Source organism: Cornus florida, unplaced genomic scaffold (genome assembly GCF_030987335.1).
Source record: "Cornus florida cultivar Cherokee Brave unplaced genomic scaffold, ASM3098733v1 CherokeeBrave_3.0.0_Hap2_Chr10, whole genome shotgun sequence".
Classification (NCBI taxonomy): Eukaryota; Viridiplantae; Streptophyta; class Magnoliopsida; order Cornales; family Cornaceae; genus Cornus; species Cornus florida.
Genome location: NW_026775580.1, coordinates 56,104,859 through 56,123,282, shown reverse-complemented (window position 1 = coordinate 56,123,282; position 18,424 = coordinate 56,104,859). Strand labels below are relative to the sequence as shown.

The 18,424-nt window shown below is 33.8% G+C and overlaps 1 protein-coding gene across 1 annotated transcript; it reads right to left on the bottom strand.

Annotated features, from left to right (window-relative positions):
- Positions 1–503: 503 nt before the first annotated feature.
- LOC132279342 (homeobox-leucine zipper protein HAT22-like) lies at positions 504–2,190 on the bottom strand. Its single transcript, XM_059781299.1, has 3 exons — positions 1,470–2,190; positions 1,253–1,332; positions 504–946 (listed from the first exon to the last, which is right to left on the bottom strand). The coding sequence occupies exons 1-3, from the start codon at positions 1,974–1,976 to the stop codon at positions 661–663; spliced, it is 873 nt and encodes a 290-aa protein (XP_059637282.1). The 5' UTR covers positions 1,977–2,190; the 3' UTR covers positions 504–660.
- Between the last annotated feature and the right edge of the window lie 16,234 nt (positions 2,191–18,424).

Below are 18,424 nucleotides of genomic sequence, written 5' to 3'. Positions count from 1 at the left end.
GCTTGTCCCACCTAAAAGCCTTTCATTGATTTCCTGGTATTCAGCCCATTGCCCTTCTCAATCTAATTGAATCAAAGTTTTTGTTAACAAGCTAACTTTTGCAGTTGTTTGTTTACAGCATATGGAGGGAAAGGAATAATAATGTCTTCAGTCTAAAGCTTTCTTTCTTCCACTGTTATATAGTATCAGAAGCAGGCTTCTCTTTATCAGAGTTCAAGATTGCTAAGCAGCTAGATCTATAGGCTCCACATGGAGCTTGGAGAAGTGCCTTATGGCAGCTAGTGCTTTGTGCTCTTGTTTGTACTCTTTGTCCTTCTTGCAGGGTTCCAGTTTGTTGGGGTTGGCTTTTGCCTTGTTAATTGGCCTTTGCCTTTCCTCAGTTTTCTGTCTGATTCTTGTAGCTTCATACACATGTTCTCAGGGGTATGCCCTTATAATATTTTCACTTTTACCAAATTAAAGGGAAAAAAAAAATGACAGAAAAAAAAAAAAAAAAAAAAAAAAAAAAAAAAAAACGTCCTTTCATAGATTAAAGATTCACTAACATATCTATGTACAACACATAGATCTAGAGAAAGGGAGCTACGCTTACAAAATTCATATTTTAGAGGGAATCCAAAGCCTCGAACGGAAAAAAGATGTTCTGGCATGGTAATTTTCCTAGAAAGCTGCTGATGGATGGCTAAAGGAATTGTAAAACTGAGGCCTTGTTCTGATTGGGAAAGGCTTTTTAGACGTGCTTTCGCCACTGCCACTGCCACCAATTCTCTCACAGGATGGGCACACGGTAAGGGTGGCAGCTGGAAGTTGCATATAACAAGAAGCCATCGGTTTCAGTGCTTTGAGTTCATGCAGCTCCTTCTGTAGCCTTCTGTTCTCATCTCTTAGTGCTTCACAACACTTCTTCAATACCTCACAATCTACTTCAGTTTGCTTCATCTTAGTCCTGTATCCATTTTTTATTTAAACAAAATGAAAAATATTCAATAAACGTACATTCACACACACACACACACACACACATATATATTTCATATTATGACCAAACATATCCAATAACCAATAGGGTAGGATATCAGTTTAAATGGTATGATCTCTTTTCCCCCAAAGAAAAAGTTGATTAATTGTTCGATCTTTGTTAGAGACAATATTGTAGTGTGTGAATAGACATGATAACTCTTGAAGGGTGCTATATATAATTAGTAAATCTGTGTGTGTGTGTGTGTGTGTGTGTGTGTGTGTGTGTGTGTACCTTGCTCTCCTGTTCTGAAACCAAACTTCTACTTGTCGTGGCCGTAGATTCAGCTGTTCTGCTAAGGTCTGCTTTTGTTTCTGATCACGATAATTCAAAAAAGGAAAAGGATACAAATTCAAATTAGGTCAGTGAGTCTCTCATTATATTCTAAACTCAACAAAATTATCTAATATTAGAGATAAATTGAAGCTTGAGAAAGAGTGTAGTACTATACAGGATTGAGAGTGCTGTGTTCTTTGAAGTTGTCCTCTAGAACAAGAGACTGTTCTTTGGTGAGTCTAAGTTTCTTCCTTGCACTACCCTCCTCATATTCTTGATCATGATCATGATCATGATCATCACTCAACTTTGAAGAGACTTTCTCTACCTCCATCTCTATCTCTTCACCACTTAGGTCAACTCTCTCCTTCTTCATACTGGAGTTAGAATATGATGATACTGCACTCAGCAAAGAGGCCTGTCGTTGCAAAACAGTCGTGGCTTCGCCGTGCACTTTACTCACATCGATTTTTAGAGCTGTTCGATATGTTTCATTTGATGATAAGCCGAGTGCAAGAGATGGAAATAACAAGGGATGATCATCGGATTTTAGTGACGATTTCTTCTTATTTTGATGATGAAGCAAATGATTCTCGGGCCTGTGATCAAGAGAACCTAAGCTAAGACTAAGGCCAGTGTTACAAACATCTTCTAAACCCATTTTGTAAAACCTAGTGATCATGAAGAACTAGGACAAAGTATTGAGATATATGTTGGAACAAGTGGAGAAAAAATAAAGGGTATGGAGAATTCTTATGGAGGGGAAAGAGTTGAATCAAAGGAAGGAATGATGCAGAGAAAACGAATCTAAACTGTGGAACTATATATGAAAAATTCCCATCTCTCTATGTCCTCTAAGGTTGACCAAAGGAAGCTTCCTCTCTCTCTCTATTAACCAAGATCGCAATGAGTAATGACATCTAATATTAATATATATATATATATGTGATGTGTATTGTATAGATGACATACGCATGCGTGGAATCACATAGGATGTGGGATGTATAATAATAGAACAGATGAAGAGAATTGTTGGTGGGCTTTTACCTTTTTCTGCTTTTTCTTCTTCCGAATTTTACGTACTTGTGTGCGTAGTCGGAGATAATAATAATAATACAGCAACTTTTTTCAACGATTGGAGTTTATCTTGCAACAACTTCTATGAACCTTTAACTTTTTGAAAAAAAAATTAATAATAATAAAATAAAATAAAAATCTTCTATATGCATTTCGTACCAAGGAGAGGGAAAAAAAAAAATATATATATATATATATATATATATATATATATATATGTAAATTCTAAACATGTAGCTATATGCTTTATTACATAAAAGTAATGTTATTAAGTGGACCTTCGGGTAATAAGAGTTCTTTATTTTTAACTGCGAATTGAAAAATATATTAAATAATTTATTTAACTTTTTACATATTTCAAAAATTACGTTTCAATTATGTAGATTGTGATTAAATATGAAGAGTTGGAACTCTCTTAATGCATTATTATATTTTTATTTAATATTCTAAATGAAGGAGAGACTATCAAAAGGACGCTCTAATCAGCTTTTTTTCTTAACCATTGGATTGAAAGACAAATCTTCACAGTTTTGATATCAAATCATTGAGTTGAAAGGCGTTCATTCGCATCGAGCAAAGCTCATCTGTGAGCATGCTGATGATAGCACTTTCTTCTCTCTTTATATGTGTGTGTGTATATATAGAGAGAGAGAGGGGCTTTGTGAACATGCTGATGATAGCACTTTCTTCTCTCTTTAAATGTGTGTGTGTGTGTGTGTGTGTATAGAGAGAGAGAGAGAGAGAGAGAGAGAGACGGGGGCTTTGAGGAGAGCTAAACTTGGACAACAATCCAATTAGCATATTGTGTAGCAAATGCGCTAGCAATTAATTTAATGAGCTTTTCCTTTTTCCTTTTAGGAATTTTATGAGAAGTTGTTGTATTGTGCAGGTAGCTAGAAATGTGTAAAGTATTAAATTACCCAAAAAGAAATGTGTTTAAGTACTAATTTACATCATCTAGTACATTTTCTATTTTTAAACGGCAAGATGTGGTTCAAGTGTTTAAGAATAGTGCGAGGGTTCAGACAATAAAAATAAAAATAAAAACAAAAACTCACATTGCTTATGAAAAAATACATATATATATATACACACACACACACATATATATATAATATATACACTGTATACACAAACATATAAGCAGAACAACCATATGTATAGCAACTGCTTTATAGAGCCGTATGGTGATAAAGTAAGATATATGCTTTGATGGTTTATATTCATGAGTCGTGACTGGAGCCCCATCAATAGGGTGCTTACATGTCCCCAACCTAGTCGTAGACCACCCTCCAGATGCGTCTCCCACTATAATCATTTCTTTATTTATATTAATGACATGGAAATTATATACTCCGTAGTGTGTGTGTGTGTGTGTGTGTGTGTATATATTTTAACAGAAGCATACTAAAAGCAACTAAAGAGCAACAGGCCTTTTATTGCTGGACGGTAGATTTATTTTTACATATTAGATAGCACAACTTGTCATATACTCAACTATTCACTTCAAAAAAGTTATAATCATCATAACTTTGAAGTTTATACTTTGTATTCTTTTTATTAATGTCTGGCCCAAAAAATCATCAATTACCATTAATTAAGTTTAGTACCAAACTAATTAAGATGCTTCAAATTAAAGTCATACGCGTACTATCATAGGTGCAAAAAAATAGGACCACTTTGAACTTTAATTTAAATTCTCAATTAATTCGTGGACAAACGGTGTAGGGTTTGGATTGTGATCTCTATTAATTATAAATCTCATCAGTTGATTATGGCTATATATTTTATATATATATATATATATATATATATATATATATATATATATATAATGGCCAAATCATAAGATTGATTAAATCTAGCAGATTAAATGCACACATTAAATTTAACCTATCATACAATAAATTTTTTGTTGAACTTATTCATCAGGTGCTTTTGACTATTGATGTTGTTTGCTTGCCTATCGAATCTTGATGTGTGACAAGCATATTCGATTGCTGAGGATAAGCAAAAAAAAGAGATACATTGCTTCTTCTTTTTTGCTTTCTGATGCTAACAAAAATCCCACAAAAAGTTTTTGGTTAGTTAATTATTTGGCTAACAGTAGCATGTTAACTGAAAAAAAAAGAGAGCATATACTCATAAACATAGTATGTGGTTGAGCTATAGAAAAGTTGTAAATTATTTATATACGTTAACACGTCCCTTCCCTAATAATCAGATTTAAATTTACATGTGTCAAAACTATTACGTGTAATCTGTGAATTTTGAAAGTTTAAACTGATAAAAATTAAATGTGTAACTTTAACATTTATATTCTCTACTTAGCAGAGGCAAGCTGCTAGTCCGTTATTGGTTCAATAGATCCAATGATTGATTGCTTGTATCGACGGAGATTGTATGTGATTGTGGTGACACTACTGTCAACTGTAACTGAGTGATAATCTACGGTGATGGCAGTAGTTAGGAGACCAAACCAATAACTTTGTGTCACAAATTTCTAAATTTAGGGTTTGTCATTTCCATTGCACGTCCTTAGCTTAAATACTACATCATACATACATACATATATATATATATATATATATATATATATATATATATATATACATGCCTAATGCTGATTGTTAAAAATAAGAGTGAGTATAGAACTTTGTATTATATTAGTATAAGAGATACAATAAATATTTATATAGGAGGGGTTATGTGTGATGAACAAGTAAACCCTATATGTATATGGTTATTATATATATGGTAATCAAATACAATATATTCTAACAGCCTCCCTCAAACTCAAGGTGGGTTATATAAAGTCATCTTAAGCTTGAAAACAAGATCTTTGAAACGGCCTAGCGGAAGCGATTTGGTGAAGACATTGCTATCTGATCAAGGGAAGTAATGGACCACAACTGTAAGGTCTTTTGTAGAAGATGATGACGAACAAAATGGCAATCGATCTCAATGTGTTTGGTACACTCGTGAAAGACATCATTGTGCGCAATTTGAATTGCACTTCTATTATCGTAATAAATAAGAGTGGCAATGGATGAAGAAACTCCTATGTCCTGAAGGAGCCAACGTAACCACAGAAGCTCAGACAAAATATCAACAAGTGCCCTATATTCAGCCTCTCTGTGCTAGATCGAGCAAGCACAGTTTGTTTCTTGTTGTGCCAAGAAATAAGTGAATCACCGAGAAAGAAACAATAATCTGTGGTAGAACAACGATCTGTAGGATCTCTTGTCCAGTCGGCATCTGAATAGGCACGAAGAACAAGTGATGACTGGGAAGAAAAGTAAAGCCCATAAAACATAATGCCTATGAGATAGTGAAGGATGCGAAGAACTGCAACAAAATAAGTAGATCTAGGAGCAGCCATGAACTGACTAACTATGTGGACGGCATGGGAGATATATAGATGGGTGACAGTAAGATAAACCAGACTACCAACCAACTATCGATACAGTGTACCATCTCAAAGAGATTCACCATCATGTAAATTAAGTCTTGGGTACATTGTACTCAAGTGTACGTGTATCAACAATCTTGCTGTCAGTTAAGCCTGATTTCGAAAGAAGATCTGATATGTATTTTGCCTAAGTGAGATAGTAACCATATGTAGCTGTAGTGATCTCAAGACCAAGAAATTAATTGAGGGGTCCAAGATCCTTCATCTCGAACTAACGATTAAGAAACTGTTTGAACTCCTAAATTCCCGTCAAATCATCTCCAGTGATGATCATATCATCAATGTAAAGTAAAAGAAGAATAATACCTCAAAGCATTATTTGGCCGCCCAATCAGCCTCCAAGACACATCAACAATAGTGCTAGTAGTAGTGTGTTACCTGCCACGACAGTTGTCATGTCAAATATAGCCAGTAGCGGTGCCAGCAGTAGTGCCACATCACCTATTACGTCAGTCGTCATGTCAGACACAGCCAGTAGCGGTGCCAGCAGTAATGCCACATCACATGTAACGTTAGTTGCCATATTAGACACAGTCAGCAGCAGTGTTAGTAGTAATGCCACGTCAGCTGTTAATCGTGTCTCCATCTTCATCATGAGTGAAAACCCATCTTTACCAAATCGCTTCTGCTATGCCGCTTTCAAGATCTTAATTATTTCCAAACTCAAGATGGTTTTATTCAATCCACCTTAATTTTGAGGGGCTATTAGAATATATTATTACGTACTATATTGTAGATTATATTCTAACTATATATAGGTTTACCATATAGGGTTTAGGTTTCTTACTCTTCACACATCTCATCACCTATATAAACCCCTATGTATCTTTCATATCTAACATGTTATCAAAATATCTCGATTACTGGTAACAATCTTATCAATTTATCGTAGTCACTGTCGAGGATGGCACCTTCAGCCTCATCCCTGGCAGTCAACCTTCGGCGATCAACTTTTAAACTTATGCTTCCGTATTCCAGCCTTTAATCTCAAGTTCATAATCAGTAAAAGCCTTATTTGACCCGCCCTAATAGATCGAATGATTGATTGCTTGTATCAACGGAGGCTATATGTGATTGTGGTGACACTACTGTCAACTGCAATTGAGTGATAATCTACGGTGGTGGCAGTGGTTAAGGGACCAAATCAATAACTTTGTGTCTCAAATTTCTAAATTTAGTGTTTGCCATTTCCATTGCCATTTCCATATCTTGAATACTACATCATATATATATATCTTATCAGCGTTAGGCATTTGTATATATATATGATGTACACTGCATGAAAGTTAAAGGCCTCCATTTCCAAATTATGACTAAAAAAATATATAATAATAATGAGCAGATTAGAACAGAACATTAGAAATTCAAAAATGTTGATGGTCCCTAAGTCTATTAGCACTGCTGCTTGCATATGAAATTTTGATGCTGAGTTTTAAACAAACTATATAAAATATTTAGCGTTTTTGTTAGATATGCTAATGGGTACTTCTCTCATGCACCTACTAAACATTAAATTATGATTGAAAACACATCTTTTTCACGAAAATATTAGTGATGGGATATTATGGTCCACATGGTACGACTTGTCCACCGACAAACCACTCCCATCCTCTCTATAAGTTCAACCATGATTAAGATATAGAAAATGACATGGACAAGATGTATCTAACCATATGATAATTAAATTAATGTACACTTTTATCTTCGTAATAGTTATAATTATAATTGTGATTGTGATATTTTCCGAGAAAATAATTCTCCGGACGTGGACAAAAAAAAAAAAAGAAAAATTGAGATCACCAAGGGATGAAAAGTTGCTCAAGAGGCATTTAAGATGGGATTTTATTCAAACCTTCATCGACAAGTTTTGTAAAATGAATAGATCGAGTTTGACTTTGCTATAGTGGACAAAATGAACGACATGATTCTATTGGCATGATTAGGAACAATAGTGATTGCAATAAATTAGCATTTTCTTAATCCAACATTAACCTAATTAAATGAGAACAAACTATGAGATAAGAGAAGCTATTTAAATAAATTTGGTGCTTAATGTATAGCACTAAGCAAAGGTTCTTCGATCTCTCGTCACTCCATTCCTTAACTAATTATGTTTGACATGTGTCGAGTAAAGAGGGGTTAAAGGTGGGAATAGATGTTAGATGCGCCAAACTCATCATATTATTAGTGTATTCATTCAATGAAAATGCCTTATCTCAAAAAAGAAGTTGGTCCACTTGCTTATAAAATTGCGGATAATCAAGTGATATGTTATATTTCCTTAAAAGGGTACACTAATGACATGGGGCGCCTGGCGCACCCAATATCTATTTGACAGGTAGACCGACGGCCGAGTGGAGCCCACCAATGATTTGGCATGATGGGCGCATTTGATTCGAAGGGAGGATGCATGATTTGAAGCATGCAAGTGGGCTGGGGATGATGTTGGAGATAAGGTTTCATGTGTGTTTGGGGCTTTAGGGCCAGCCGACCAGTGTTAGTGAAGATTGTGCTCTTTCTTTGTTTTTTTGTACTTTAATCTTTTCCTATTAACCGTCCATACCATGATGAACCTAAAGACTTTTGTCTGCATTTTTACTGTAGATACATTGTTTAAATTGTAATCTACGTTTATGTTGTTATGACAACGACTTCATAATAGTCTTACGTTTTTATCTTGATCATTAACAAATATTGAGAAGCGCAAGTATTAAAATGGCTTTTCTTTTTACAGTATACTGATTTCAAAATTTCCGATTTTGGTGAATTTTTTAGCTTTTATGAATTCTACGTCTTTTTACTAATTTGAATTCTATATTGTCTAATAAATAAATGCAAATTTTGACAAAATTTAAGATTACCATGTATTTGAAATTTTGACATTTCAGTAGAAAACTGTCACACCAGGTCATGAGATTTTATTAGCACGTTGAGTTGGTTGAAGTAGTGGTAGTATTCTCCTAATAATAATAGACTTGTAGAATGCGAGACTTCGAGAAATAGAATAAATTCGCCATGGGACAATAAAAGTCTAGTCAGAAGAAGTATATATATATATATATATATATATTGTTTGATTTCATTGCAAGAGACTAAAGAGCATCACCAACACAATCGGCTTTTAAAAAAAGTAAAAATAGCATACCCCACTTTGATTGTCCACTTGTGGAACCAACGAAGCTTTCAGACTGTCATCATGCTTCCTAGCTCTTAAAACGATTGCGCGCGCGCACACGCAAATGTGTATTTATAGAGAGCTCTCACGATGTTTGAAAGTGACCGTGAAATTGTGATTTGAATTTTGTTTTGATTTGTGTCATGATATGTTGTGTTGTGATTTGGTTTTGAAATTTTATTTATTTGTTTATGTCTTGTTAGTCATGAATCCGGATCAGTTTTTGTTAGTCATGAATCCGGATCAGTTTTTGTACTAACACGATATATAATCGTGCTAAAATTTGTGGTGTGAAATATAGAGAACATTGAAGGCTAAAATCGAAAGTGAGAGATAGACAAAGGGTTGAAAACTTGTAACCTTCATAATAAAATCTTTTCACCCGAGACTATAAGTCGAACTACGTATATGTGTAGTAGGTGGTGTATGGTTTGCGTTTTTCTATAGTTTCTTTATTGTCAATGTGACTTCTTGGTGCTTGTAGTAACAGTGACTAATTGATTTTCCAGAGAATACATTGTCAAAGGTCCCATATAAATTATATAGGGATTCTATATTTGGCAAGAGATATACATGTGTGTGTATACGTGTGTGAGCTGAGAGAGAGACATGAGAGATAAGGTGAGTCGATCATGACAGGTTGTTTGAGGCTGGTAGTCCATAACCATAATAATTAGTGGTTCTTCCAACCAACCGGCTAACAAATGTGTCTCAAAGCTGTGGCACAGGGACCCAAACTCCATATTTTAGGAGTGGGAGAGTATAAATGTGGGATATGGGATTGGAACACCCATCCCATATGGGTTGTTTGATGCAGCCCGCCTAGCCCATAATATAATATATATATATATATATATATATACACACACATTAAATATAAATAAATAAATAAATATATATATATATATATATATATAAGCTATCTATATTAATGTGTACACATTACAAAAAAAGTTCTATGCTAGATTAATTTGTTGAACCATAGCATATTATAGTACCAGTAATAGTAGTTACTCTAGGATACACAGGCACCCATGTAGTAGTGATCGGCAAAGAATCTGTGTGTGTGATTGTGTGTGTGCCAGTTGCAATTTATGCTTATTTACACAAATGTTATTTTCCAATGAATAAGCAAAATTATCTCAAATATATCTTTTGATTAATAAAGAGAGCTAATAACTTCTATATATGAAGAGGGTGACCTCATAATAGCCTTTCCCTCTTTTCCAGTTATATATATATATATATATATATGTAGACTCATCTCATTATAAGATGTAATTGCAACTGTTTGCAAATCGCGTGCGTAATATGCATGTTTATATCATACAAGTATAAACATTTATGGATTTTAGCTTCAATTCCAAAAGTGAAAGAAATTTTTTGTTTTACATGTAAAATGTTTTAAATGAAATATTTTAAGTTGAAACAAACATTGTGGAAATTTACCACAAAGGTAAATTATATTTGTGTTTTAGTCTGAAGGAGTCGATCTGAAATTATTGTTTAGGATTGGATGAGTTGAAGAAGTTAATTAATTAATTCTAGGATCATTATTTTGTAAACACCTAAACCAGCCTTAATAAAGTGATATTTGATATTTGATGCACATCAACACTTTAGATAATAAAAAATAAAATAAAAAAAAGGTATGTAGATGTGCTTATACTTAGTGTGAAGAATATAGATACAATGAAAAACTTATGGCATATTAGCTTTATTCTTGTGAGAATATATATCATATGTGCATTGTATCATGGGTTATATATTCTTGTTCAACTTTTCGGAAACTAAATATTCTTATTCAGTTCTCATTCGTTCAAATTTACAGCGTCCATCACCCACCATCTGCCTTCTGTATAAGGAAGCATCCTCGCAGCTTAAGCGATCAGGATCCTGACCTGTTTGGAAGAGACCTATGCATAGTATACAAAAACTACATTGTTTTGGTGCATAATACGGAATCCTAAATAAGTTGCATGGAACCCAAATATAAGGTCTGTATTAGGATCTGTGTCTGTACACCAAAACCACATAGTTTGGTGCGCAAAAAACAGTGCAACAAGCCCCTCCAAGGCTCCAAAGAGGAGGGATTCACTTCCAAGTTGCACCACTTTAAGTGGGCTTGGGCTTGTTTCACAAGTATATCGTCCGGTTCAAACCACAGAAAAGAGAAAAGGCCATAAGGCCCATAATATTCCTTTAAGGGTGGAAAAAGTGATAGGAACTTATGCTTAATAAAGGCGAGGTGTGGGATTTTTTTTTTAGTTAAAAGGTAAGCAGGTGTTTATGGGATTTTCATATTACACATTTGAAAAAAAAACGTTTGAGAAAGCAAAAGAAAATAAAAGAGAAAAGGCGAGGACATAGAAATTAATATATATTCGAGGGGCTGGACAAACTAGTAGTATGAAAATAAAATTTAGAAATAAAATTTAATAAATTATTCTTTAGATAGAAGTCTTCTATGTATTGAAATTATAAAAATAAAAAGTTAAGTTAAGATGATTTATAAACAAAAAGTATTTCATTACCCTTAAGTATAAAAATATATCTAATTTTAGAACATAATATATATATATATATATATATATATATATATATATATATATATATATATATATAACACTGGAATAAAGAAATCTAAAGTAAAGTAAAAATAAAATAGTGAAATAAAGATAAGATGAAAAATATGAGTTATATATATCAGCTGATTCGGTTCCTTCATATGTTTATTGTATTGGGCTCATTTCAGCCTTGTTCAGGCTTCCACTTATATACCTGGGCCTTTCTAACTTGTTAGATAGGCCCAGCATCCAATACCTTTTTTCACAGATCAATAAAGTGTGCTCAACTTTTCCATCGCTTTCTATAAGGCTTCGTTTGGTTAGATAGAATCAACGGGAAAAGAAAGGAAATAGAAAATTTTTAAAACTTTTTTATAGTTTGGTTAGATAGAAAAGGAAAAGTTCTAGAAAATTAGGATTTTTGTAACCCTTTATTTTCTTCAAAATGTTTCCTTCACAAAACACGGGGAAATTTTATTTTCCCATGAAAGCATGTCTTTTTATCTAGTATTCCTATTTTACCCAACAAATTCATTGATATTATTTTACCCAACAACTTCATGTTATATTTGGAACAACAACAATTTTTTACTAGGTTTCAAAGAATTGAAGTCCACTAACAACTTTATCATTTGATAAATTTTTAACTTTATCATATATGAATATGATATTTTGAATATGATAGTAATTCAAAAGGTCTAAATTAATTGAAAATTTTATCATTTTTTAATATATTTTATTACTAATTTTTTATTATTTTATAAACTAAGGGTAATTTTAGGTATCTAAACTATAATATGATATTTTCCTACAATTTTCTTAAAGAAATTTTTATCCTAACCAAATACTTACTAGAAAATTACTTTTCTTTTCATTCACTTCACTTTTTTTTTCATTTTCCATTTCTTTTCCTTTCTTGCTATTTCCATCTAATCAAACCGAGCATAAGGAAATGTGGATTTCTTAAAGTTAAGCTTAAGGACAAGGCTTGCCTACTCATCCTCACTACTAACCGCAAATTTGATTCAATTATTAATGCACACATAGCTTCTAATTACAAAATCAATAAAGTGATAAATAAAGAAATCTAAGATGGTAATTGAATTTATTTCAAAAAAAAAAGTTATTGTCCTTATTTTTCACTTTTCTAATTTTGTAATTACAAATCACGGGTGAGTGGGAAAGTCTTATCTGAAGCTTGATGAATTAAAATTAAGATTAGGGTGAAGTATACTTTGACACCCGCTGCTATCCTTACATTGGATATCAAACCCCTCTTGTCCACTAAACGCCATCAAATTGAAAAAGTATGCAAATAAGTACTTTCTAACATATTGAAATATGACATTGACCAAATTAGGCATTTCTTATTCGCAAATAAGTGTAAATAAGACATCGTTTTGTGAAAGAGTAATGATACACTAATCGAATAGAAGTCCCAAATAAGTCCCGAAACGTGACTTGTCTTCGCCACTTCATTTACATAAGCACATTTCCAAGAATATAATTGTTTAACTAATATAAAAATAAATTTACCCTCAATATTAAACCTTATCTTCATTACATATCTTTACTTTCTCTCTGTACGACTCAACTCACCAAGCTTTTGATAACGAATTTTTGCCCTTAACCCATATTTTTCTCTCTATTCATTTTCTCTCTCTAAAATTTGAATCTGAAATTTTCTCCCTTAAATTCTTGCAACTTTTTCTCTCTAAAAAATTATCCATCTCTCTCTCAAACTCTATTTGGTTTCTCTCTTTAAGATTTGGGTGTGAATTTCTATCCCTTCTCCATCTATTTGTTCTCACCACTACCACTATCCCTTTGTTTCCCATCTCATATCTCTTCCTAAAAAACCTTCAAATTTGTCCATCTACCAGGCACTCTGTGGCATCTCTATTGCACAAATAAACTGTAATGTCCTGGTTTTTTCTGAATTTTTTGGTATTTAATCTTCGCATCTTGGGTTACGCGTCTTATGGGTCCAGGCATTATTTTCCATTATCATTTATTTATTTATTTGGGCATTGATGTGTTCGCATATATATATGTGTGTGTGTGTGTGTGATTAATGAGTGGAGAAAGATATTTTATGGCTTGAGTGTAGTTAGTTGGTGAAGGCAGGTTACTTTGGGAGATTGGAAGGTCAAAGGGGAAGACTCAACGTAGACCACTTGTTTTGATAAGGGTAAGGTCAAGTTTGGACCATAACCTCATTACTCTCTCTCTCTCTCATCTTGACCACCACTCTCTCTTCCTCCCCATTTTTCTTTCTATCTCTATATCACACCCTTCTCTGTATGATCTATCATGTTGGAATAGGATTTAATCTTTGCCATAGTTAGCAAAGTTGGAGAACTAGTCAAGGATTAAGTTTTGATACCCATCTTGCTTTCATTGGGTGGATTTTGAGCTTGGAAGCTAAAGGTTTGGGTTTCATCTTTTAAGGTATGGATGTTTAAAGTAACATGTTTTGCCTTTTTTTGAGTTCCTTCTTCTGATTCCATACTATACTTGTTTTAAATGTTGAATTTGAAGTGAAATATTGTTTGTGTGTTATATGGAAGAAGTATGTTCAGAGATGATGTTGATTACATGTATATTTTGGTTGCTAAGATGTTGTAAGCATGATTATATATGTGATTTGTTTCATGAATATATGTATATACAAAATGGTGAAGATGATGAACATGTTTCTTTAAATTGTTATAAATCTCAAAGAATTAGATTATTGACTTCTAGAATTCATGATGTCACTCATGGCATGAGCATGGTTGGGAGATTAAGGTTGAAATGATTTTAAAGGGAATGTTTAGGAAGGGTTGTGAAAACTATTTTGTGAAAAGAACCGAATATCACGAGTCCGGGGCTAACTCAACCTAGATAGAGCGCGTGCTAGATTTGGAAGCATAAAGTTGTGGCAGCAAGTAATGAAAGAAGAGTTAGATGCACTTACTAAAACACAGACTTGGGATCTGGTTGACTTACCTCCTGAAAATACTTCTATAGGATACAAATAGGTATACAAGATCAAAACTCAATCAAATGGATCTGTTAAGGCTCAACTTATGGCCAGAGGGTTCACACATGAATATGGTATTAACTTTAAGGAGACATTAGCCCCTGTTGCACATTTTCCCTCTGCTCGCACTCTTTTTCCTGTGGCTGCTTCCCAACATTGGAGACTTTTTCATATAGATGTTAAGAATGCCTTTCTCAATGGTAATCTAATAGAGAAAGTTTAAATGCAACCACCCACAAGTTATCATCATCCTCCCAATTAGGTGAGTCAACTCAGACGTACTTTGTACGGCCATAAATAGGCACCTCAAGCTTGGTTTGCCAAGTTCATTGATCTCAACTATATCTCGCCTTGGTTACTCTTCTAGCTACTATAATTCGGTTCTATTCATCCGGCATACTGCCAATGGTATCATTCTTCGCTTACTTTATGTTGATGATATGATTATTGATGAGCGCTGAAAAGTGCGCAATTAAACCCCTTAAGCTTAAGTATTCTAGGATCTTTATCTATCTTACTTTCCCGTTTTAGACTAATTTCATGTTATTGCCCTTTTCAGTCACTTATCCTAAAAATAAGTTAATTCAGCCAAATAAGAGCATTAAAGAAGCTAACTCAAGCTGAATGGAAGAAAGGAGCAAAGTGGAAGCAGAATGAAGCAAAGTGTGGAAATCAGCAAGTTCGATCGATCTCAACATCACTTTGATCGATCGAAGAAACATCGATCTAAACACTTCAAGATGGATCCAAGCCCTTGTCCTTATCCAAACGATTCCACAATGTTCGATCATTCTTCGATCGATCGAACATATTTGATCTTATCCACACCTACCACCCCACCTACCACTTTTGTCTCTTTCCCAAAATATCCCAAAATATCTCAGAGATTTGTCTTTATTTAAAAAGGAAACGCCAAGGATGAATCGATCTCTGCAGCATTCGATGGATCTTAGCACAGTTGATCGATCTCAGTATAATTCGATCGATCGAACCTCCTCAAGTCCGAAAAAAATAAGTTCCAGCTCATTAAAAGTTGGCTCATGGTGCAAGCATTGCAAGGACCCTCGTGCACGAATCCAGACCATTAGGTGTGACACTTGACCTACCTATATAAGGATTTTGAGCCTCTTTTACAACATATCTCATCATATCTCATACATATCCCATATATCAATTGGAGAGACTTAGAAACATTCTTAGGGAGGAAGAAAAGACAAGAGGAGAAGCTAGAGACATATTCTTGGGAGTTCTTCCATTCTTCTAGGTTTCCATCAAGAAAGAGGTCATTCCTACCATGGAGATAGCCCTTGAGGGTTGGATGACTACTTCAATGAGTGGCTAAACATCTTCTTAGGCTAGAGTTAGCCCTAACCATGCTTTCTAGACTCTAATGCTTTGTATTTTGAGGGGATTTGTATTATAATCTTGTCTTGACATTTATTTTATATATGAATCTTGTTTATTCAATGATTTATGTGGTTTAATACTTCCAATTGATCATTTCATTCTATCCATATGTCTATGAATGCTAAAATAGATGTTCATGTGCTTATCTCTAGTTTTTGTGTTATTGATGCATGTCTATGTGTGTTGATGCTATGGATCTAGAGATTGTCAAGGCATAGTGCTTAATAGACTACTATTGTGGTTTATTTGATGGTTCATACTCATGTCTTGATGGATTGTGCCTCTCCCTTAGTTTCTTTAGTTTAATTTTCATGCCCTTAACTTAGTTGTAGTGCAGTTGCCTTAGTTGTTAGATGGGAGGACAATCCATGCTTGTTGTTTGATATTCCATGCTTATGAATGCAAGTAGTATTATTCTCTAACCATGTGATGTGTTTGGATTGTGAGCTTAAAGGAAGGATTAATGGCTTAATTTGATGTATTGTGCTATTCACTAGGTTACTTAGACAATATATGCTTAATTGGTCATCCATATTTGTTGAAACAATCAATCACATACTCTCAAATTGCAACACATTTTTCCCCTCATTAATTATACATTGAATGTCTAGAATTGTGATATTTAGTGGTGATCTCTAAACCCTAAGACCTCACTCTCTTGTTTTCTCTAAATTTCATTTAATTTGCTTATTCTACACTGAACTTGTTTAGTTTAATTTGTAGTCTATTCAACCAAACACACCATCTCTTGATCACTCGACCTACTAACCCTATACATTGTTTCCATTACAAGAACGCCTAAAAATCCCTTGGGACGATCCCTACTCACTCTAGCTATCTTTTTAATTAGAGGTAGTAGTGGCATTTATAAATTTAAAACTTGGCCACACTATTTTATTGCAAATTTGGGTGCAACCAACGACAACACACCAATTATTACGAGGAATGTTATGCAGGGGATTCAGAAACTTAAACAGTTTCTTAGTCATCAATTCGAGATGAATGATGTTAGACCTCTCAATTATTTTCTTGTCCTTGAGATCACTACAACTACAAATGGTTTTTACCTCACTCAGGCAAAATACATATCAAATCTTCTTTCTAAAGCAGACTTAACTGACAATAATATAGTTGATACACCACTTGAGCACAACACAGGATTCAATCTACATTATGGTGATTCTCTTCGAGATGGTACATGATACGACTCTTCCTAATTCCCAATTTAGGATTGATTAACAATGTGGTAGAGAGTTGAGGCAAACAATCTTATATTTATATACATCACTACCACTAAGTATAGCAAAGTGAGTAGGGGTCGAACACGAGGACTATAGGTTTGAATCAAATTTAATATCAATGAACATGAGATCAAAAAGAGAATGGTTGGTTTGTTTAGAACTAATGCTAAAATTAAACTATCTAAAAAAATGCAATTAAAGAAGATATTGGTGATCAATTTAAAGGAAGATAAGAGGGAGAAAGGCTTAGGGCATGGAATTCACCTTTAAGCCCTTGTAATTATACCAATTACATTCATAATTTGGGGAAACAAGAATATATACATGGATGTTACTACAAGTACACATCAAGAGGAAAGAAAATATTACAATGACCACTAACAAGCATGAACTATGAAACTCAATCATGAATTATCTACCTAACTATAAGTAAACTAAGGATGCAGTACAATCCATCAAGACCAAGCATAATCCATCAAGCTAATTACAATTGTATCCAATTAAAATCATTGCATGACCATCATTAACCATAATTACAAAAAGTGAGTAATGTAGAGATTAATCATCCACAATCAAAACATAAGACAGTATAGTGATTAGGAGAAGATTAATTAAAGAAATTAGGAACAATCGTGTTTAGTACAACCAAATTGAAACACAAGATCATGCAATCCATATAAATCAAAAATTCCCCTAAATTGAATACAAAAGGTACAAATACTTGAGCTTAGGTCTTCATCCAAGCCCTAAGAGAATATTTAGCCAGCCATAGAGAGGATTGATGAGGTTTTCAAGGCTTCAAACACCATTTCCATGCTCAGCCACACCTTCTTCTCTAATCTTTGTGTGAATTACCTAGAGAAAGAAAGTAGAGAAAGTCTCTAGAGCTAATCCAAATTCAACCAAAATCAACCCCCTTTGCAAAATTGCTTGGAATTTCTATTTATACTTGACTCTTTGGGTCCAAAATTCGTCAAAACCAATACACTAAGTCAGCCCATTGATTACACCACTAGGTCCCTTTTTGCCAAGCCCAGAATCCAAAGTTAAACCTTTAAATCCTCAAACGCGATCGATCACAGATATCATGCAATCGATAAAGCCTTTCACGCAATCGATCACGTGGAAGCATTTTTGTTTTCTTGGCTCTTCTTCATTTACTCTCC

Coding starts and splice junctions, on each gene's coding strand:
- LOC132279342 (XM_059781299.1), bottom strand. CDS start 1,976: ATGATCACTAGGTTTTACAAAATGGGTTTAGAAGATGTTTGTAACACT. Junction 1,333..1,469: donor AACACAGCACTCTCAATCCT/GTATAGTACTAC, acceptor TATCGTGATCAG/AAACAAAAGCAGACCTTAGC. Junction 947..1,252: donor TTTCAGAACAGGAGAGCAAG/GTACACACACAC, acceptor AAATGGATACAG/GACTAAGATGAAGCAAACTG.